The sequence below is a fragment of the Heteronotia binoei genome, chromosome 12 (genome assembly GCF_032191835.1).
Source record: "Heteronotia binoei isolate CCM8104 ecotype False Entrance Well chromosome 12, APGP_CSIRO_Hbin_v1, whole genome shotgun sequence".
Lineage (NCBI taxonomy): Eukaryota > Metazoa > Chordata > Lepidosauria > Squamata > Gekkonidae > Heteronotia > Heteronotia binoei.
In genome coordinates, this window is record NC_083234.1 from 53,572,064 (window position 1) to 53,595,334 (window position 23,271).

General features: G+C 45.5%; 1 protein-coding gene across 2 annotated transcripts in view; it reads left to right on the top strand.

The window, feature by feature from the left end:
- The window catches only part of TTLL11 (tubulin tyrosine ligase like 11), a 79,852-nt gene that overhangs the window by 33,089 nt on the left and 23,492 nt on the right, over nucleotides 1-23,271 (top strand). For both annotated transcript variants that reach the window (XM_060251408.1, XM_060251406.1), the window contains exon 6: nucleotides 678-796. In XM_060251408.1, the coding sequence (XP_060107391.1) occupies nucleotides 678-796 (119 nt within the window). The remainder of the gene's footprint in view (nucleotides 1-677; nucleotides 797-23,271) is intronic.

The following is a 23,271-nucleotide window of genomic DNA, read 5'->3' on the forward strand; positions in this document are numbered from 1 at the left end:
TTTTAAAAACCCTTCTGGAGCCAATCATCACAATGCTCCTGAGAAGTCCCCAAAGATAGCATAAAGTCAACAGCTGTTCCCTAGCATCTAGCACTCAGGGCCTAACTACACAATTTAACTTCTCTTGGGTGGGTACTTGGGTTGGGTCAGCTGAGCAGACATATTTTGGGGAGCTCTATGCTTCTCAGGTATTGGTGGACCCATCTTGGATTAGGACTGCAGTACGTGAGGAAAAGGGTTTAAGCTTCCCCCACTGCGCACTGTTTTCCTAGCCTGAAACAGCCAGGGAGACCTTATACAAGGCAAACAGAAAAGTCAAAAGCTTCATCCTCCTTTCCTCGTGCCCTGTGGTCCCAATCTGGACTGAGCCCACCTGCAGTTTGGAAGCATGAGACTCCTGGAACATACTTGTAAGCCTGATCTGGGAAAGTAGCTGGGAAAGTTCAGCTGTTAAGTTAGACCTTCTGAGATATCCTGCCTCTGCACATGCAGGCTTCACCCAGCATCATAAAGTGAGAGCTGCTGACAAACCTCTTGAAGACCAGCCTTTGGCTGGGAAGCAAGTCTCATGCAGTTTTGAGTTGGTTGTGGTGAGCTGTTTTGCCGAGAATATAGTGGGGCTTCCAGGTGCTGAATGCCCTTTGCCCTGATCAGTCTGTCTTTTGGATTCTTTAAAGCTTTCTCCAGGAGTTTTTGAGTGTGTCCCAAGCCCTGTCGATGAAGAAGTCAAGGTGGCTGTGATCCGGGACACTCTTCGGTTAGTGGATCCCCATAAGAAGAGGAAGGAAGATAAACTGTAAGCATCTTTTGTTTCATTTTGTCTTTCTGTTCAGGGTTGGATCCCATGGCAGAGAGCTGAGATCAGGCCTGTGTGTTCTTTTTTTCTAAATTCTTCAGGAAGAATGGGGGGGGGGTGTAGATTCTCTAACCTGCATAATTGCAAAAAAATTTTTTTTACTCTTTTGCATTTTTTTTTTTGTCTTTTCTGATCATGGGAGGGGCAAGGACCCTGGCCAGTGCAATTCTTCAGTTACTTCTCTGTCTTCAGAGATATCAGGAGACATAACAAAAGCCTTGGAAGGCTTTCCAAGCAGCCTTAAGGACTAGAAACTTGACTACAATGGAAAGCTGAGACTGATAGGGAGATGAACTTTGCCCCTGCTACCATATTCTTTGCTTTTCATTTGGCTTACATGAATTTATGGCATACACAGAACCTAAGCTAAGACATGATCCATGAGGAGCGTCTCCCACACAAGGACTTTTGAGCGAATGACAGCTGTGTTGAGGGTGAAAGACGTCTCCCAAAATGACTGGCAGAGAACAAGCCAGTGTGGTCTTGCATTAGAGCCTCTTTTTCTTGCTTTGGTGCCAGCTTTGCTATAGAGATTTAATTACCAGCCTGCCTCTTTCTTTCCCCACCATTTCTCCCCCCGCAGTTGTGTTTTCATTTTAATAGCCTGCTCTAATATTAGATCCAAGAGTCTTAGTAATTTGCACTTGCTGTTCTACACATTTTCGATTCCTGGGCATCATCTCCGACTCTTGAAATCCTGCAATAGTGGATTTGCATATCCATTCACTTTGAAAACCACGCGAAGCAGCAGTGATGAATTGCTTATCCCATCCTGACTGAAATGTGTGGAAATTGCATGTACTAAAAAAAAAAAAAAATCGCTGCCTTGTTTGGAGAGAATCAACTTGGCTTTTCAGGCTATCTCCTCTTCTCCTCCCTTCCTCCCCCCAAATTGGGCCTCTCTGCTGCCCAGCAGCAAGCGTGCACAAAAACTGCCATTGAGTGGGACCCAAGCCAGAATTGTAACCTCCAGGAAAGAAACATGGAACTGCATCTCTTCTTCTCAAACATTGCTATAGTAAAAGTTGCAGACCGGAACTACCGCTATTAATCATTTGTACTCTATCTTGCACAACTATGGAGCAAAATGCCCTACCAAGACATAACTTTGGATGGCTCCTTGCTTGTTGTTTTCCTTCACGGACATCAAAGGGTGCCAGGAGACAAAAGAATAACTGAATCGCAAAATTCAATTCATCCTCCTCTCCTCTTTCATCTTACTTTTAAAAACACACAAATGTCTAGAACTTATGGTTACAAATGAATGTTTGAATATGTAAGAGCTGCACTTAGGCAAATCTCAGTAGCTGGAAAAGGAATGGATCAGGTGGCCAGCAGTTCAGGGCAGGACTGCTTGGCGGGAATTCACAAAGCTGTCTTCATGTTGGACCAAGTTGGTCCATCCAACTCAGAACAGTCTTGTCTCCTCCGACTGGCAGCAGCTCTCCAGGGTCTCAGGCAGGGGAAGGTCCCTCACAGCTCCTGCTGCCTTGAGATCCATTAATGGACTTTGCTGGGAATGAACTAGGAACTTTTCTGCCTGCAAAACAGGGGTTCTGATGCTTAGTGGTGCTTCCTCCCTGCCTCCTAAACATGATTAAATTATATAAAAGTGTCAAAGCTGCTTGAAAATGAACATAGCATGCGTAAGTTTAAATGAAATTCAGTTTCCGTAAACAAATTGCAGAGTGAAATATGTAAAATATGAGAAATCAGATAGATTTGAAGAAGATATTGGATTTATATCTCACCCTATACTGTGAATCTCAGAGTGGTCACAATCCCCTTTACCTCCCCCTGCCATGACACCCTGTGAGGTGGGTGGGGCTGAGAGCTCTTACAGCAGCTGCCCTTTCAGGGACAACCTCTGTGAGTTCTATGGCTGACCCAAGGCCATTCCAGCAGGTACAAGTGGAGGAGTGGGGAATCCCGTTTCTCCTAGATAACAGTCCACACACTTAACCATTGCACCAAACTGGCTGAACAATGGGCACGGAATTTGGAGTCTCTTGGTGCCAGCTTTTGTGTGGGTTTTTACAGGAGAGAGTTCTGCAGGGCAGTTATAACATCCCTTGTTGCTTTCCCCAACATTTCATACTCAGAGGTAGACTCTGATTATGGGGGTTTTAATGTTTGGCTCTACAGTGGCTGATAAAGCTTTGCTTGGAGCATCCATCGAACCTTAAAGCCCTTTAATGTTAGCAGTCATTGTGAAATCCAATGGCAATGAGTCCTATAAGCTGATTGTGTGTTGTGTGAAAAAGTTACTGCTCTCCGCTCTTAGGTCTCCTTGTCTTTCAGCATTGGATGGGAGCGGCTGTGAGGCACATCTTTATTTTTAACTCCAGAGTGTGTCAGCTTGAGTCGTCCTCCCTTTAAGCTCTCCTTGATGGTTTGTATTTTGCACTTCATGTTTGCTGCTTTCACTCCGGTGCCATTCTGTGCACAAGACCATTTGCCTGAGCACCTGTGAGGCCGCCTGTGCAGAGAAGCTGTGTGAGAATGTTTGATTTTAATTAAACACCTTGTTACAAAGCAGTTGCTCTGAGGCACAGGGTGTTCCCACCCTGTTTCTAAGGAATCTGCATGCTTTGGGGCTAGTATCTGCTTTGCTCTTATCAGGCAAAAAGAAGCAGTCCCCTTTTACCCAGACTTTGCTCTTTCTCTGTGAAAAGTCAAAGCTGAGAATGGAAACCTTAGTAAGAAAAGCCTCTGTTAATTTCAGCTCCCCAGTTTCCCCAGGGGTCAGCCAAATGCTGTAGTGGAAATAAGAGGGCCAGACCCTGCCTCTTTGGTCCCTTGTACACTGCATCTACACATGGAGGTTTTGTTTTGCTGTCTGTAATGGTGAACAGACCGTTGCTTCTTCTAATCCCTTTTTAAAAACCCATCAGAGCTAAAGAAGCTATGCCTGAACCTTGTGCCGGTGAGTTCCACAAGTTAATTATATGTTGTGTGAAGCAGCACTTTCCTTTGTTTGACTTGAAGCTCTTGCCAAGCAGTGTCATTGAGTGACCCCAAGCTCAACTCTGTTTGTAACTTCATAAACGTCTATCAATGCTCCCATCCCTTCATTTTCTTTTAAAAACTATTTTGCCTTCTTTCCATGGGTCAGACACTCACCTGTTTTCTTTGAGGACTAATAATGGTGTGGAGGGCATATTTGGGTGTTGGCAGTTGCCCAGTTTTGCTCAGCAAAACCATATGGAAGGGGAAATTGTAATCTACCCTGATTCAGATACCACATAGCGTCTGCTAGCATTTGAGAAAGGCTAGTTCTTGTGCCGAAAGGGCATTTCCTATCATTCAGTCAAGCTTATCAGTCTTCGCTTGCATTGCAAGCAGCGGATACGCCACAAGATTCCGGCTGCAGGGAGAGACTTCATTTGTCTCTAATCATCTTCTCAATTAAAGCAAGCGAAGCGTCAGAATGAAAGTGAGTTGTGGATACTGTTCGAAAGCTCTTTATGATCTGGAAAAAAAAAAATAGCTCAAAGAAATATTCCGTAGTATAATTCCCTCTTCCCCCCACTTTCCCCTTTTATAGATGTTTGATATCTTTTCCCTTATGAAATGATCTATTACTTTGAGTTAATAACGTCCCGCTTTGATTACAAATCACAACATACATCTCGACTGCCTTTTTCCTCTGCAACAACTTTTCCCAGCTGTTAGATCTGCATAGAATTACATTTGGATCGCTGACAACTGCTGCAGAAGCTAGGTGGAAATGGCAGCCCGGGGTCTAGTCCCGTGCCTCTTCTTCTGTAATATCTCCTCCAGGGGACCTATATCACAAAACCTGAAATTTCCCTAAGTCCTGCTCTTCCATCTCACCATGTCCTGGTTTTCTGCCTAGAAGTCTTGCAAACCCAGGTGCAAAGCTAGCTGAGACTTGGGTCTGGTGAAGTGGGTAATTTAGAATCCTACTTGGACTGGGGAGGTATCCCCATGGTGCAGTGGCAAGCTGCAGTACTGCAGTCGAAGTTCTGCTTATGACCTGAGTTCTATCCCAGCAGAAACTGGGTTCAGGTAGCTGGCTCAAGGTTGACTCAGCTTTCCATCCTTCCGAGGTCAGTAAAATTAGTATCCAGCTTGCTGGGGGTAAAGTGTCAATGACTGGGGAAGGGAATGGCAAACCAACCCGTAAAAAATCTGTCATGAAAATGTTGTGAAAGCAATGTCACCCCAGGGACAGAAGCGACTGGTGCTTGCACAAGGGATTACCTTTACCTTTTTAGCTGGACTGGGGAGACCCAGGTTCAAAGAATCTCCACTTGGCTGTGACATTCACAGGCTGACTCTGGGCCAGTTGCTCTCTCTCTCATCTAAAACTATCTTACAGGGTAATGAAGGTTCTTTCTACCATATGTGGTGGACTTGTGAAAGAGCAAAAAAGTATTGGCAGATGATTCAATAAAAAATTTCTAAGATCTTGGGATATGAATTTAAGAAAGTAGCAGAAACATTTCTGTTGGGATTACAAATGGAAACATTTCCAAAAGAAGGTAGAACTTTGATTTGGTACTTGCTTTCAGCGGCTAGGACATTGTATGCGCAGTCATGGAAGCAAGAAAAAATACCAGAAAAATGGGATTGGGTTACAAAAGTAATAACATGGAGTGAGATGGATAAACTAACAAGAATCTTAAGAGACTATGATTTGGAAGTTTATAGAAAGGAATGGAAAAAGTTTAGAGGTTATGTAGAAAAACAATGGAAAATAAAAGGACATTGGACAATTTTTTAATAATGATTAAGTATTAGAAAAAAGAAGAACATGAATCTAGGCTTATATGGTTCATATGGCTTAAGGGTACCTTTAAGTTTATAACATCGGCGGGAGTCAAGTAACGGGGGGAGGGGGATTTAGAAAATAGCATATGGGGAAGATAAAAAAAAAGTTATTAATGGATAATGCTACCATATGTTAATAATAAAATTCTTTAAAACTAAAACTATCTTACAGGGTTGTTGTTCAGGATAAAATGGAAGAGGAGGGACCCATGAAAGCCACCTTGAGATCCTGTGAGGAAGGGAAGGGTTAAAAAATGGGATAGATAGTAGGCAACATAGGAGAAGGCAGTGGGGAATCTCAGAGGCTCTTTTTTGGGGGTATATTTTTTTGTGTGCATGCGTTTGTGTCTGCCTGCACATGGAAGTCGTGGCAACTTCTGGTGGTTGACTCCTGCTGGGGGCATGGAGGATATTCAGAGAGGTGGCTGAATAAAGCCTGCCCCCATCCTCCCAACTGCTGGTATTTCAAGGAAGTCTCCCCTCCAAGTACTAACCGCAGTCAGTTCTGTTTAGCTTCCCAGATTTGACGAGATTGGGCTTGCCTGGCCTATCCACGTCGGGGCGGGAAACTCAAAGGCTCTTTGTGGAGACTTCTTAAGTCCGATGTAGCCTGCAAGTCCGGTGTGGCCTTTGAATTTTGAAACAAAGCCAATTACATGTTCACTGCCTCAGGAAGTGTGCTTGCCACCCTTTGGTTGTATCTGCACTATAAAACTACAAAGTCCAGTGGCATCTGGAACCCTAGCAACATTTATTCTAGTATGATGACACCCAGCTCTATCTGTTGATGAGTGGCTGGCCAGTCGCCGCCCCTGACCAGTTGTCCGAGGCATTGGGAGCCATGGCTGGGTGGTTACAACAGAACCGGCTGAAGCTGAATCCAGCTAATATGGAGGTCCTGTACCTGAGTTAGGGTGGGGTGGATATGGGCATTGAGCTCCCAGCTTTGAACAGTGCCACATTGGTGCCAGCCCAACAGGTGAGGAGCTTGGGAGTGACCTTGGATGCCTCCCTTTCCATGGAGGCCCAGATCACGATGGTTGCCAGGTCTGCCTTTTGTTATCTTCGGCAGATCAGGCAGCTAGCACCATATCTATCCCCCCAGGATCTGGCTACAGTGATCCATGCAATGGTCACTTCCAGACTAGGCTACTGTAACTCACTCTACGCTGGCTTACCCTTGAGACTGATCCGGAAACTGCAGCGGATGCAGAATACGGCGGCTTGCCTGCTGACTGCACCATGTTTACGGGTGGGCATTCGGCCGATGCTCCGCAGTCTGCACTGGCTGCCCATCGAGTACCAGATCTGCTTCAAGGTTCCAGTGCTAACATTTAAAGCCTTATGCGGCCTGGGACCAACATACCTGCAGGACCATCTCTTTCCATGTATGCCCGGGAGGTTGTTACGTTCGGCCTCCCAACATCTGTTGGTCATCCCAGGCCCAAGAGACGCCCTCCTCGCCTCAACTAGGGCCAGGGCTTTTTTAGTCCTAGCCCCAACCTGGTGGAATCAGCTCCCTACAGAGATCCGGCCCTACCTGGTTTATTAGCCTTCCGAAGGGCCTGTAAAACGGGGCTGTTCCGCCAGGCTTTTAGCTGAGGCTGCGGCCATCTATTCTTGATCTGTTTGGCCTCCCCGGCCAGCACTGTCATCTGTGCTATAAAATGGAATAAAAACTGCCATCCCTATGAGATATCATGATGTGAGATGACTAGGCTGGGCAATATGTGATTTCATGGTAATCTGAGTGCTGTTGAGTTGTCTGTTTATAAAATGTTTTTATTGTATTTTATTGTTTTATCATATGTTGTACTCCGCCCTGAGCCCTATGGGGAATGGGTGGAATAGAAATTCACTAAAATAAATAAATGATAGATAGGTAGATAGATAGATAGATAGATAGATAGATAGATAGATAGATAGATAGATAGATAGTATGAGCTTTTGTAAGTCAGAGCTCACTTGCTCAGATATAGCAGAAATAAGATTATTTTCCACATTATTACACATTATTACAGAAGGAGAAGGGAAAGAGGAAGAGTTTGAGCAAAGAGATGCCTGGTATCATAAATCACGAGTGATTCTCTGTGTCAGGGACTTGAACATGAGTAGTTATAGGAGAAGAGAGAGGTTGGCAGTTACAGCCTCTCTCACATGCAGTGAAGAGAATCAGCAGTGGCTGAGGATAGCAATGGTGGTTTTCCACCAAGCCTGGCTTCTTCCATTTTCCTCCCCCCATGGGGTTAAAGGTAGAAGAAGAAGAATTGCAGATTTATACCCCGCCCTTCTCTCTGAATCAGAGACTCAGAGCAGCTTACAATCTCCTTTATCTTCTCCCCCCACAACAGACACCCTATGAGGTGGGTGGGGCTGAGAGGGCTCTCACAGCAGCTTCCCTTTCAAGGACAACTCCTGCGAGAGCTATGGGTATCCCAAGGCCTTTCCAGCAGCTGTAAATGGAGGTGTGGGGAATCAAACCCAGTTCTCCCTGATAAGAGTCCTCAGAATTAGCCACTACACCAAACTGGCTCTCTCAGATTTTTTTATTTATTTATTTATTTAAGATTTATATCCCGCCCTTCCCACAAGTGGCTCAGGGCGGCTTCCAATAGTAGATCCAACAAAATTACAATAATTAAACATATAAAGGGATCCGTATTTAAACCAGATAAAACAGATAAAACAGATAAAACCTTAGTTATTAATACACATTAATAAATATTTCAACTGTATATAAAAGAAATCCAGCAAGTTACATTAAAATTCTCAAGCTAGTTATAGGCTAGCCGGAAGAGGGTCGTCTTACAGGCCCTGCGGAACTGAACAAGGTCCCGCAGGGCCCTCACCTCTTCCGGCAGCTGATTCCACCATGTAGGGGCCATAACAGAGAAAGCCCTTTCTCTGGTGGACTTCAAACGGGCTTCCTTCGGCCCAGGGATAGTAAGGAGATTTTGTGTTCCCGACCTCAGTACTCTCTGGGGAACGTGCGGGGAAAGACGGTCCTTCAGGTAGACAGGTCCCAAGCCATATAGGGCTTTAAAGGTGATAACCAGCACCTTGTACCGGACTCGGTATATTACTGGAAGCCAGTGCAGGGTCCGAAGACCCGGCTGAATGTGTTCCCGCTTTGGGAGACCCAATAACAGCCGGGCCGCGGCATTCTGCACCAGCTGCAATTTCCGAGTTCGGGACAGGGGCAGCCCCATGTAGAGGGCATTACAGTAGTCTAACCTCGAGGTGACCGTGGCATGGATCACTGTTGCTAGGTCGTCGCGCTCCAAAAAGGGGGCCAACTGCCTTGCCCGCCTAAGATGAAAAAACGCGGACTTGGCAGCGGCTGCTATCTGAGCCTCCATCTTTAGGGAAGGCTCCAACAGCACCCCCAAGCTCCTGACCCTGTCCGCCGCTATCAGCGGCGTACCGTCAAAGGCTGGTAGGGGGATCCCCCCTTCCGGACCACGGCGACCCAAGCAAAGGACCTCTGTCTTCGCAGGATTAAGCTTCAGCCCGCTCAGTCTGAGCCATTCAGCCACGGCATATAATGCCCGGTCTAGATTTTCCGGGACGCAGGTCGGCTGGCCGTCCATCAATAGATAGAGCTGGGTGTCATCAGCATACTGATGACACCCTAGCCCGTACTTTCGGGCAATCTGGGCAAGAGGTCGCATATAGATGTTAAATAACATCGGGGAGAGAACCGCCCCTTGGGGCACACCACAGTCAAGTGTGCACCTCCGGGACAGCTCCCCCCCAACTGCGACCCTTTGTCCCCGACCTTCAAGGAAAGAGGAAAGCCACTGTAAAGCCAACCCCTGAATCCCTGCGTCGGCGAGGCGACCCTTCAGTAGCCGATGGTCGACCGTGTCGAACGCCGCCGACAGGTCCAGCAACATCAGCACCGCCGAGCCGCCCCGATCCAGATGCCGTTGAAGGTCATCCATTAGGGCGACCAGCACCGTCTCTGTCCCATGTCCCGGGCGAAAGCCGGACTGGAATGAATCAAGGATGGAAGCATCCTCCAGGAAGGTCTGCAGCTGCATCGCCACTGCCCTCTCAATAAGTTTGCCCAAAAAGGGCAAATTTGAGACCGGCCGATAGTGTGCCAATTGGGCCAGGTCTAAAGATGGTTTCTTTAAGAGGGGACGGACCACGGCCTCTTTGAGTGGCGTTGGAAAGTGCCCTTCCCTCAGATTGCCTTTCAGTGCCATCCAAAATTGGTTTAGAACTGTTACTGTTTTAAACTGATAATGTGATTGTATATGTTTTTACTGAATGTTTTTATTGAAATGTTGTCGACCACCCAAAGCCCTGTATGGGGGGGGGGGGCAGTCTATACACCACCACCTTCATCATCGCAGCCATAAAGTATGGTTAATAACAAACTGATTAAAGAAGAGGCAGTTTGAAGCATGACAGAACTAAACAACATCCATATGGTAGATTAGCTTGGTCTTTAAAGGGCTACTGAACTTCTGTTTTGCTACAACAGACTAACTTGGCTATCCCACTGGATTTATCTACGCAATACATTTCTGTCATTTTTATACCACTTTAAATGTGGGGCTTCTCAAAGAATCTTGGGAATTGTAGTTCAGTGACACAGCCGAGAATTTTCTAACAAGGTTTATGAACTACCATTTCCAGTCTTGTCTATTGGTTGGGCAAGGGAATGACTGAAGTCATAACGTTTTTCCTTAGTGTGGAAAGTGTGGGCAGTGGACTACCTTGCTTTCTCCTTCCAACAGTTTAAAACCTTTTGTTGGGGCAAAGCAAGCAATTTGAACAGGAGAACTAAATGAGTAGGACAACAAAGCTCTGAACTGTTTGTGTTTTACATGAAAACAGCAGTTTAATTAAAGCGACCATTTGGGCACATCAGCATTGGGATTTGCTCCCCCAACTGATAATCAGTTTCAAGAGGTTTCACAACCTTTCGCCCTTCTGTTTGTACCTCTATAGTGGCCACAACAGTCAAAGTTAAAACATGGAGGAAACCTTAATTGCTGATGATTTTTTTGAAAGCTTTTTTTTTTTGAACGTGTGCATTTTCTGTAAAGCTGTCAGGCTTAAATGGGGGCTGTGCATTCAGTTATCAGGCATTAGGTTGTCTGACGGGTGTTTAATTGGATGCTGTGTACATCGCTTTGGCCTGTCTGCGTGCCAAACGGCTTCTGAAGATCACTCCATGTCAACCCGAGCTTTTCTTCCCCCTACCGCTCTAATAATTTTGCTTCCCTGTTGTGCCAAAAAGAAATATTTGATCCCTGCTTTATTAGTGCTAATTAGCCTTGGAAAAAAATGGGAGTAAAAAAAAATAGTTGTTGATTTAGTAACCCGTTTTCATCATTTAAAATTGCTGCACTTCCTTTTTACAAGCTCCATAACGACTGTGTGGAACTTACCTGCATAGACTTAGGGGCAGGTGAGAGAATAGAAACAGAGACTGAGGAACCACAAGCCGAATTGAAAGGGCTGTCTCTGTTCACATGTTCCCGTGTGCCAATGATAGTCTTCTGGTTGCCACCTATAAGACGTTCTCCTACTTAAGTTCTACTAAAGTCATAATCTGTAGGAGGAGCTAAAACTGCCATTTAAAACTCCTTGGGGATGTATAACCATTTTTAGCTGAAACGTTCACAGGTTTGACCCTAGGAAACCAAGTAGAGGTGTGTGTGTGTGTGTGTGTGTGTGAAGAACTGTTTTGCAAGTGCAGAAAAGACTCTGAGCTTTGAGGCCCTGAGAGCCAGTTTGGTGTAGTGGTTAAGTGTGCGGACTCTTATCTGGAAGAACCAGGACCAATTTTGCACTCACCTTACTCCACCCTCACGCCCGATTTCTCCATGCGGCGTCCTCCCGATTTCCTGCTATTTGCGTTGGGGCTGCAGCAAAAATCACGTTTTTCATGCAGCAAATGGAAACTGGTTTTTAGCAGTTTCTGTTTGCTGCATGAAAACTGCAATGTTTGCTGCAGTTCCAGTGCAAATAGTGGGAAATCGGGAGGATGCCGCATGGAGAAGACAGACGTGAGGGCAGAGTAAGGTGAGTGTGAAATCGGTCCAGGTTTGATTCCCCACTCCTCCACTTGCACCTGCTGGAATGGCCTTGGGTCAGCCATAGCTGGCACAGGTTGTCCTTGAAAGGTCAGCTGCTGTGAGCGCCTTCTCAGCCCCACCCACCTCACAGGGTGTCTATTGTAGGGAGGGGAAAGATAAAGGAGATTGTGAACTGCTCTGAGATGCTGAGATTTGGAGTGGAGGGCAGGATATAAATCCAATTTCTTCTTCTTTTGTAGCCAGCCCCCCCCCCATAGGCAGGGGCACACCGTACAGGTTCATATGAGAATGAGTGATCGTTCAGGTCTTCTGATCCAGGATCATTAAGAGTTCTTAGAGTCCCAACTAGCACTTGGAACTGGGATCCTGAACTGACGGGCACCTAGTGAAGCTTTTCAAGTACCAAGAAGCTCCTTCGTTGAGTTGGATCCAGGCTAATGCTTCCATGGGCACAAGGATTTCCTCCTGCAGGGTGCAATTTTCTCACCTTCCCCCCTCCTGCAGCAGCCTGAAATGCCCGCTGAAATCCTATTAGGGGGATTTCAGGGGGTATTTCAGGTCGCTGTGGGAGGAGGGAGGCAGGAAAATCATGTTCCATGACAGGAAGTTTTGAATCCGCAGAGACACTAGTCTGGATCAAAGGCCCAAGCTTGTTATTAGCCCTTGGAAGCAGCCTGGCTATCTCATTTTGACCCAGCTGGAACTTCTGAACTGCCTTCAAGAGCAGTCCTGTGCAGAGCCTGTTACAGTCTTCCAGCCTTAATGTCATCAGGGCATGGAGCACTCTGGGTGAATCTTGCTTTCAAAGGAAGGGCTGCAACTAGTGAACCAGCTCAAGCTGGCTTTGCATGCCACAAACACCCCTTCCATTGACCACAGATCTTTCTCCACTGCACCTCTTCATCCGGAGGTCTTGCTAGCTGGGACCGGGGCCCTGCAAACCACTTGGAGCATCTGGTCTCGTCCTACAATTAACTTGGGCAACTCATCGCATTCCCCCTGTTTGCTGCTGCAGTTACAAGGCTAGCCATGCTTAGGGACTGGAACTTGACTATTAGGGTATGAAGCTGGGGACTCAGTATGTGAGTGTCTACTGATTGCATGTGCTTGGGTCCCTGTACTCTCTTCAGGACTGGGCAGCAACAGGAAGGCATGAAACATAAGCCCCTATGATTGGCTGGCAGTACAGAGCCTTCTGATTGGCCAGCTGTAGTATAAATCTAGGGAACTTGGCCTTCTGCCATCACTTCAGTCTCCTTCTGGGGGCCTTGGATTGGAGAGCACCCCCTTCCAACTCCACAATTGGGTCTAGCTGTCTCTGGCACAGCCCTGACAAGCTGTTGCGTTTCCATATCCAGGTAGTTCTTTTTAACACCGTGGTGTGCTTCTGACTTTGTTAAAGGAGGGTATTGTAAATCGGGAAGGAAGGTGGGAACTGAATTAATTCCAGAACCGGTGCTGTGATCACAGCAGCTACCTTTTGGAAATGGAATGGTTGTCACGTCTCCGCGACCTAGAGCTGTCAGAACCGTCTATAGAGACGTCAGGAGATGCATGTCCAGGAAATTAATTTATGGGGAGAAGTCATTAGTGGGGAATGCAGCGCTGGCATCCATGGATAAACAAGCATGCGGCTGTCAAGCAGCCGAGAGCAGCTGCTGTTGTCTGAGATGACAGCAAAACCCAGAAAAGCAGACCTTGCTGGATTCTCTGTTTGAATTCTAGAGCCAGAGGGAGCCTAAAGGCCTTCAAGCCACCCCCCCACACACACACACTTGCCCCAAAGCCAGAGCAGAACTGGGTCTTGCTTTGTGTTGACTAGGCAGTGAGCCCACAGGGCTCTGAGTTAGGCTTGGAGAGAACTGGCTCTAGCAAGGATCACCCAGCCAAAGGAGAAAGAAGAAGGCTGCAGGTTCTAAGTGGCAGGTATGGTGAGGAGATTCCAAGTAGATAGCTTCAGAAGGTGGCCATGTTGGTTTGCAGGAGAACTGTTAGATTTGAGTCCAGAAGCACCTTAGAGACCAAGAAGAAATTCTGGCTGTAAGCTTTTGAGTGTCAAAGGTCCCTCCGTCAGACACATTAGAATAAGAAGAGGCGAGTCCTTAATATACATTGTACCATCGTCTCCTTTGCAAGCATTCTTTACAATGCCCGTCCCACCTTCTGACTAGGATAAGAGGACTCATATCTTCACTTTTATTCTAATCCATCTAACAAAGGTGCCACTGGCTCATATCTAACTAGATTTCAAGTAGATAAGTTCAAGTGGACAACCATGTTGGTCTGAAGCAGCAGAACAAAGATTGAGTCCAGTGGCACCTTTAAGACCAGCAAAGTTTTATTCAAGGTATAAGCTTTTGTGCACAGGCACACTTCCTCAGATACAGTGAAATGGAAATTACCAGTTTATACATATAGGTATGTATAGGTTATACAGCATAATGAAGATTTTTAACAGATTCAATGGCCAAACAGGAATAACAAGTGTAGTTCATATGGTTACCATTTGTTTGGGTTTAATTCTAGAGGTAAAAATTTGTCAATACTGATGGGCAGGCAGATGTATTCTTAATTGTGGAGTACTCAGAGTGATTAACTGAGACCCTGCCATTTCTCTCCTTCCATCTTTTCTCAAGCATGGGAGCAACCTTACAGCATATTTTTCTTTGAAGTGGGGTGATTAGCTGTGTAGAGTTATCTTCCCTGTCCCCAGACCAGAGAAGTACATTACAATCTACCATTCCAAATTACATTATATTCTACTATTCATTATATTACAATCTACTATTCTATTATTCCAAATAAGAAATAAAATAAAGAGGGTTTGTGGCCCTTCTGAGGAGATTGGTGAGAATACAAATGTAAAAGCTGAATTAGATTAGCATATGTAGTGAGAAAAGAAGCCAATATCCCTGTTAAGTCCTGGTATTCTGAGCATTGTAATAACTTGCAACTCAGCAATTTCAAAGTAGCAAGACTAGAGTCAGATTCTTCAGGACCTGGGAGAGCTCCCAAGGAAAGCTGGTGACACTGACACTGCTGAGCCTTGACATCCCCAGGCAGGATGTGGCTGCCAGAGTTCAACTTCTCAATCAAAGCTGCAGCCCTGCTTCTTAATGGGGAGGCATCCCTGTGTGCCTTTGGGTTTTTTCCCCCAGAGCCTTGAAGAGTCTTTTTTTTTTTTTTAAGAAATCCCATCATTAAACGCATTCTAGAGAGAAATGAAAAATCTCTTTTAAAGTTCTTTCCTGAGCTTTCCTGTTGTGTCCCCTGTTCTTTGGGTTTATAAAACAAACAACAAAACTGTCCTCTTCTAGTTTTGCTCTTATGCAATGTGTTTAGTAGTGGATTTTTTTTTCTGTTGCAGTGTACACTCAGACATGTGAAAAGTGACTGATGAATTCTGCAAGTAATTAAAAAGATGGGAAGGGCTGGCATTCCAGCTTGGGGCTGTGCAGGATGAGCTGCCAAATGGTCTTGGGCATTGCCCTTTGCCTCCCAAGAAGAGAAAACATGGTGGGAATAAGGCCACGACTTCAGTGCCCCTTTGTGCATGTGCACTGTTGCACTCCCCCCTGCATCATTTTGCAGAATTCATGTGTGCCTCTCCATGCTCACAAACAGTGAGCAGAATTTTAAATCCTCAGAACCACCCTCTGTGTTTAAAGAGGGCCAGAATGGCTTAGCTCATGGCAAGTGAGTGTGTCGCTGATGGGTCTTGCTGGTCTGAAAGCATTAGCAGACAAGAATTAATGGAACTTTAAAAGGTTTTTGTTATGTATCCCCACCCCCCTTGCAGCAGTATAGAATTGACCTCAAATGTAGCATATTCCAGCAGCAATTACTGTGTTTGAGGTTGTCCTCTGTTCTGTGTCTGCCTTAGCCTGTTTCTAACACTGTCAGGCTGTAGACAGGAACCCAGTTTGTCCAATTAGAGCTGGTTTGCTCAGCTAGTGCTTATCCCCCCCCCCCCCAATCTGTATTGGCTGTGTTTTTTTAAATTGCTTTCTAATGCTTTTAGAAATGGTTCCCACTCTTTTAAAAAAGATAAAAGAAAGATTTCTTCTCAAATAAGTGTTTCTAATTTTGGTGGCTCAAGGAAATGTTAGATCTGTCACCTTGTTCCAGGCATCCAAGGGGGTGTAAATCTGTCTGAGCTATATGGGAGGCCTGTGTTCCTGAGCCCACTGAACATGAGACTCTGTCTTATTCAGAATCATAGAGTTGGAAGGGACCTCCAGGGTCATCTAGTCCAACCCCCCACACAATGCAGGAACTTCACAAATACCGCCCTCCACATATATCCCCAGTGAGCCCTGCTTAACACCCAGAAGATGACAAAAACCTCCAGGATCCCTTGCCAAACTGGCCTGGAGAAAAATTGCTGACTGACCCCAAAGCGTCAGTCAGCATTTCCCTGGGCATGTAAGAAAGGGCCACAAGAACTAAACATTGCTGTCAGATAGCCATCTAGCCTCTGCTTAAAAACCTCCAAGGAGCCCCATTTTGTCTTCTGCCCCTTATTCCTGAAGCTGTCTCACAGAACTCCTGTGTGCTGGAGTTCTCTCTCTTCCTCACAACTTCCCTGCAAATCACAACTTTTCTGCCCTGAAACCATCGCAGAGCTCAGCTTTCATCCCCAGTCACAACAAAGTCAAGTTCTGTATAATGACCTTTCAGCTTATTCACCTCTGCTGCTTTCTCTCCCCATTTCTCTCTCTCTTTCTCTTGGCACTCTCAAACTTCTACTGTAATGCACCATCCCTGCTGAAGACCTTCTATAAATAAATGATGTGGTGAAACTTCAGAAAGTTTGTGCTTCCCTGTGAGGGCATCGTAACTTGAATTGCAGGCCTGGGTGGCATTTGCAAGAGCGCGTGAAAACTTTCAGGCTAAATGCCCAAGCAGCCCTCTGAATATTGGCAGAGAATCAGAAGGATGTACATCTGTGCAAAGCTAAATATGAAAACAGCTTTTTAAAAGAGGGAATTAGATAAATTAATGCAAGATAAATTTATCAGGGGCTATTTGTCAGGCTAGCTAAATGGAACCGCCATGTTCAAAGGCAGTCTGCTTCTAAATGCCAGATGCTAGGATAAATTGATTGGGGTGTGGGGGTGCCTTCATGCCTGGCTTGTGAGTTTTCTGCAGGGATGTGGTCGGTTGTCACTGGCAATGCAACCAGATGCTCATTTGGGCCTAATTCAGCAGGGCCCTCCCTTGCAGGAAAAGATGGCTGGTGCTGGGACAAAACCTGCCTTCCTCTCCCTGTGCAAATGCTGCTTTCACCCCCTTCATAGCAACAGAAAAGGACCAGTATTTCCTCCTCCTCCTCTTCCTCCTCCTTTTAAAAAGAGGAAGCTAGCTCTCCCCTTGTCACTTGTTCCCTGCATCGAAGACTTAGAGGTAGATCGCCTCTGAGCATGGAGGTTCCATTTAATTCTTGTGACTAATTCCTGCCAGCAGACCTTTTCCTCCATGAATTTGTTTTAATATAAAGGGATTACAGAGCAGGTTGTGAGGGACAGTGGAATGGCAGTGGGGGGAAACCATAGCTTTCGCCTTGTCTTCACAGCATGAAATCTTGCTCTTCCTTCTGTCGCAGTCATCCTTCAGGTGTCAATTCTGCAGCCTCCCAAGTTTATTACCTCCATTTCACAAGCAGCTTAAAAGCCCCCAAGAACCCGCGTCACAGACAGCTGTTGAGCCTGCCTGGAGATTAGAAAAAGATCCTCTTCCATTAAGTATAAATTAACTTAATCACTAGGTATGGGAGATAAGCAGCATTGACACACTCCCCAAAGCCTTCCTTAAAATTAAAATTCTATTTAAAAACCTGGTTTGTGTTTTCTACTTGGTACCCCCCCCACCCGCCCCCCTCTTCAGAGAGATTATAAGTGCCATAAAAGAAGAGTTGTTTTTGTGGAATCAGAGTGACAGAACTGGAAGCAATAAAGCGCTTATGTAATTGACCGTCTGCTGCTAGTCATAGGGCCGGTTCGAGCTATTTTCAAGCAAGAATCAGTGCTTGGTTTCTTAGCCAAAGAGGTTAAGGTGGGAATGCAGAATATCCATCCCTCCCCCATCCTTTGTTTATATTTTTGCTTTTGTAGATTTCATTGGTGTGGTGTAAACAAGTGGCATGTCTTTTAATGTGCGATTTATACAGTTTCTCTGCGTACAGTGTATGCCACTGATATATTTACAATACACAGATAATTCTGGTTTATTAGTGCTCAGATAAAATTGAGAGATGTGCAGGGTTTTGGTGGGAAATAGTAGAAAAAATGAGAACGGGCATTTTGGAGGCGACATATGAAACCTCCCTTCTGTATAGGCAATAAAACTAATTTTTATTCCCATTCCCAAATGAGAGCATCAAGCGACATGGCTTACAATGGTGTGCAATTCCTAGTAGTGTTGGGAGAAATTCTTCACATTGAGCTCTGGAGAGGGTTTAATTCTTCCATCAAAGTTATCCAAGGCCCACAGTGGTGCCAGAATTTTATTACTTCTGCCTGTTACCTGCTTGGGATCCAGGCTGCTCTGGAATGCTCACAAATTTTCTACTGCTGGGGAAGAGCAGTCACTAGTCCAATATTCACAAACAGGGCAGCTTTCTTGAGATGGCAGCAAAAGACCATCTTGGTGGGGTGGGATCTCCTGGGGTTTTTGGGATGGCTTATGGGAATAGGAGCAGAGGGTGACTTCACTCACTGCACTTAGGAAGGTACATCAGCCAGTTTTATTTTGGTGGATGCTGACTGGATGGTAAACTGTTTTGGCAAATCTGGTGGTTTTTATCATGTGCATTTATATTTTCTGTTTGTTTTTTTATCTTGTTAATGGATTCCTATATTGTTTTTAGGTTTTTGCAACCTATGGTTGCTTTGTTGGCTGCCTTGAGCCTCGGGAGATAAGACTGGCTAAAATATATAAATGAGAAAGAACAGATGCTGTTGCTGGGAGGAACAGCCAAGGAACAAGAGAAAAAGCATGAAAGGGGGGGCTGGAGTGAAAAAGCAGGGACCAGAAAAAGGACGAAAGGGGGAGGCAGAAGGCAGAGGGAAAGAAGCTGACGGGTGAGGCATTGTGGAAAGAGAGGTCATCTGAGATAGGAGAGACTGGGAAAGGAGCTCATGTTTGCTTTCAGAGGAAGCTGGGGACAGGCTGAGAACTTGGGAGTTTAAATGAGTGGAGGGCAGAGATGGATTTCTCTGGAGAAGTTAATTGAATGAATTTCATATAGCCCGAGGCAGTCAGTGGAAGTCTATTACAAACCTTGCTTTTTGAGCGAGTTCTACATTTGCAATTGCATTCAGTGGCAGGCACAATGCCTACTCACTCCAGGTTTCTTTTTTAAAAAATAGCAGTATTTCTGTATAACTTTATTTATGCCATCCTGATGGAAATGCCAGACTCCCATTTTAACTATGCTGTTACATTTAGAGCCTTATTTTTCATGCATTAAATAAAACTGAGAGGGAGCTACCAGAAGATACAAGGCACAATTGACTCTTAAAGGGAAAGGAGGAATTAAACAACTATGTGTGGAACTCAAGTAATTGATCCAAATGCTACAAATAGGGCAAAACAACACAGTGCTCCTCCTGTCACGGGGTGTATAGTGTTATAACATTCTACTGCTGATGTTTTCCCTCCTCACAGGCTAGAATGTTAGTGAACATTCTGTACCTTCACAACAATTCGTTCAGTGACTAGCAATGTTCCCTCTAAGCTGCAGAGTCTTGTGAACAAAAATTCTACTTTGTGAGCTACTGGCATTAACATTCTGAGCTACTGGCAATAAAGTTCTGAGCTACTGCATAAATTATTGTTCTCTGGGGCCATTTTTCCTGAGCTAAGACAAAAATGTGTGAGCTTGCTCACACTAACTCAGCTTAGAGGGGACACTGGTAACTAGTGACAATGGAGAATATACACAGGTTTGTGTATCAATGTATCTAATTCTGAACATGGACCCATCTGAGGATAGTTAAATCTGAAGGTTGGGGCCATGAACAAGACAAGACAGATATTTGTACAAATCTGAGAAAAGCATCAGATGTGCAGAAGAATCTGAAATCTAAACCAAAAATACATTGGGGTTAGCCCCACACAAAATAGTAAAAGCAGTGCCTATAGCTTTAAGAAACAAGTGCCCTCTCAATCACTGTTGTGGCCATCATTATGGAGCCACAACAATATTGCCAGCCTTCAGGCTTTGGTTTCTGTCAGTAAAAGGCAAGAAGAAGGGGCATGGTCCTTTCCAGAGCAGTTTTGGCCTTGCGGGAGGACTCATAAGGTCCAGGTCCACCAGCAATCATCAGGTGACTTGACGCTACTCAGTTTGCATGACTCACATAGGCTCCACTGCTTGCTACAACAGCAACAGCTTCCATTACATGGAAGCCAGTGTAGTGCAGTGGTTAGAGTTTCAGACTAGGATCTAGGAGACCCAGGTTTGAATTTTTACTCTACTTTGGAAGACTGATGGTTAAACGTCCACCAGTCACACAGTCTCAGCCCAACCTATCACCAAAGGGTTATTGTGAGGATAAAATGAAGGAGAGGCAAATGATGTAAGCTGCTTTGGGTCCCCATTGTAGAAAAAGCTGGGGCAAAAATGAAGTAAACAAAGATTTGATACAGCTGATGATAGAGGGCAGATAAAAAGTTGGTTGTTGGGTAGGTAGGAAGCAGAAAAGTTGAGGGTATGGAGGCTGCCAGGAGGATAGAAGGAGGAAAGAGTGTGGGGAGAGAGATACAGAAGAAATTGAGGTGCCTCTTGCAACTGCTTCCAGGTTCCCCACCCTGCCAGCACTGCACATCTTGAATTGTCCCAGTCCAGTGGTAAGAATGGTCCAGTTTTCTGAGGGAGAGACTACCAGGGGAGGGAAGGAGGGGTGGTTGGGAAGGAGAGAAGGAAGCAGGAAAAGAGGGGAGGCTTTGGGAGGCTGTCAGGGAAGAGAAAGAGGAGGAGATGAAATTATGTGTAACAATTGGCAGACCCTGAATCAAATCTTGTCCACTGAGAGAGGTGGGTCATCACCTCCCTTCTGCCATCCTAAGTACAGACCTGCTGCTTTAAGGGTTGAATCACTGCTCCCGCCTTCTCACTCTGCACAAACAAAAGCTTTTTGCAAGCTTACTAGTAAACTGCATTTTGCTTGTCCCATTTCTGTCCCCCGCCTTCCTACAAGCAGCTCAGAACAGTGTGTCCCATTTTAAACTTAAAACAATTTTATGAGGTAGAGTGGGCCAAGAAGGACAGCGCTTGGCTCAAGTGTGCCTGGAAATCCTTGTGGCCCAGTGGAGATTTAAACCCAGAGCTCCCCAGTGGTATCACAACACCCTTTCCATTCTAAAAGTCCTCTGCCTCTGACTTCATGGCCTGGGTTTCCCAGATGCAAGGAGTGCCAGTGCTGCTTCATGTTTGTAGGTGACGTGCAATGGAGCGGCGAAATGTTGAATGAGTGACAAGTCACCAATCATTCTGCTTGATGAACCAGGAACACTTGCAATACAATTATCCAATCTGCAGACATTAAAGGCATAGCACTGATGCCATCGACCATGCGTGGTCTCCACTTGGGTGTACACAGGCCTCAGATTCAGCAGGAGCTCACAGGAGCACAGCTCCTGAACCTTTCTGAGAATTCCTCCTCCTCTTTCTGAGAGTTCCACCTCTTTGTCCATTGAATAGTAGGTGCAGCTGCATAACAATCCCTGGATGAGCTCCACCACCTATTTTTTTACAAAATGACCCCTGGGTGTACATCAGCATTTCTAAGTGTGTGGAAATGGCTGCGGATGGGATTCCTGGAAAGCTGGCTTGCCTGTACCTTCCTCTTCCTTGACCTTTGCACTTGACTGCTCTTATGGCTATGGGGCTTTGACCCACCCCTTTGAGCCATCTCCTAGCCACTACTCCTGTCTCCCATTCTTTGCGGCTTCAGGTGTTGAGGTTCTCCTGGATATTCAGTTTGGCTTGGGATAGCTCAGAGGTGGTTTGCCATTGCCTGCCTCTGCTTAGGGACCCTGGTATTCCTAAGTGTGTCTTCCATCCAAATACTAGCTAGGGTTGACCCTGTTTACTGATGAAATCAGGCTAGCCTTGGCTTTCTGGGTCAAAGCACTGACAGATTTTTTTTTTGGATGTCAAGTCACAGCTATGGTGACTCTGTAGGGTTAGGGTTAGAGACGTTCAGAGATGGTTTACCATTACCTGCCTCTGTATCACATCTCTGGACTTCCTTGGTGGTCTCTCATCCAAATACTAGCCAGGACCAATTTCCTTGGCTTCTGAGATTTGATGAGATTGGGCTAGCCTCGGCCATCCAGGATAGGGCGCTAATAGAATAGGGGCTAAATATTCTTTCTGATTTTGGCTACATAGTCCCTCCTGTTAATCTGCATAGCTTCATCCTGATTCTTGATCATGTACCATTGTGACAGGATGCTGGAAACTGGGATTTATACCTTAAAATGCTTGATGGGCGATATAAGGGAAAGCCCATTGGTTGCTCGGCAACTTTTCCATTTTTTTTTAACCTTCTGTTCTTGTTAGAAAGCTTTGACTAGTGTTGTGTCTGGAGTGGGTGGGGGAATATAATTCTAGTTTATGAACCCTGACCGATTCGTTTCCTTTTAATAGGGTGAAGTGACAAGTAGCTGATTAAAAATTGCAAAATAAGTCTCCCTCTTTTGATGGTTCTCTCCACCCCCACCCATCCCAATGCAAAATCTACAAAGTGAGCATTTCTGTCTATACCTCTGCCTACCACTCGGGGCGTTCAGTAGCTTTGAACCTGTTAGCTGCCTTTTGGGCTGCTGGTACTCACACAGTTGTAAATCTCTGGGCCTTTAATTAGCAGTTGGAAATGTGGCTGAGGGACCAAAAAAAAGAGAGAAAGAAAATGTGTATTAGCATAAAGATTAAGGCCAGTGAGAATGAAGAGGATATGGCATAGACCGGGGGTGGGGGGGGAGACATTAATAAATTAGTAATCATGTATAAAAGATAAGCAGCCTTGGATTTTCTGAAGCTTTGTTCAAATTGAAATTTCTTCTTTCTTTCCTCCCTTCCTCCTCCTCCTCCAGAAGGTCATTAATATTTTCTTCGCTGGTGATCCCTTCTGAAGAGAGATCTGTCGCCAGCCGCGAAATTAGAGAAGTGGATGGATTGGGGTCAGACATTAGTATGTAAATGAAGCTTTGCTTCTCTGGCTGGGGGGTACCACATGCTCCGCCTTACGTTTGACTGTTTCTTTAAGTCTGGCTCTGCTTTGTCAAGTCAGAGCGTTTAATTTGGCACAGGTTCTGAAGACCAGAGGGCTTGGTTTCTGCCCCGCTTTCTTGGCCCCACTTGCAGGCAAGTCAGTTCCAGTAGGTCTGTCCTTGATTGCCCTACTGGTATGAGACTTTTCAAATCCTTCAGTTCCTAGGAAAGGCTTGGACTACATGGCCTGTTCACACTGTCAGATTCTGTCACGCCATTGGTGGTTTTCAAGCTATGCGTGGTATATCCTGGGTTCCTCAGAGAGTGGATTCATATGTTAT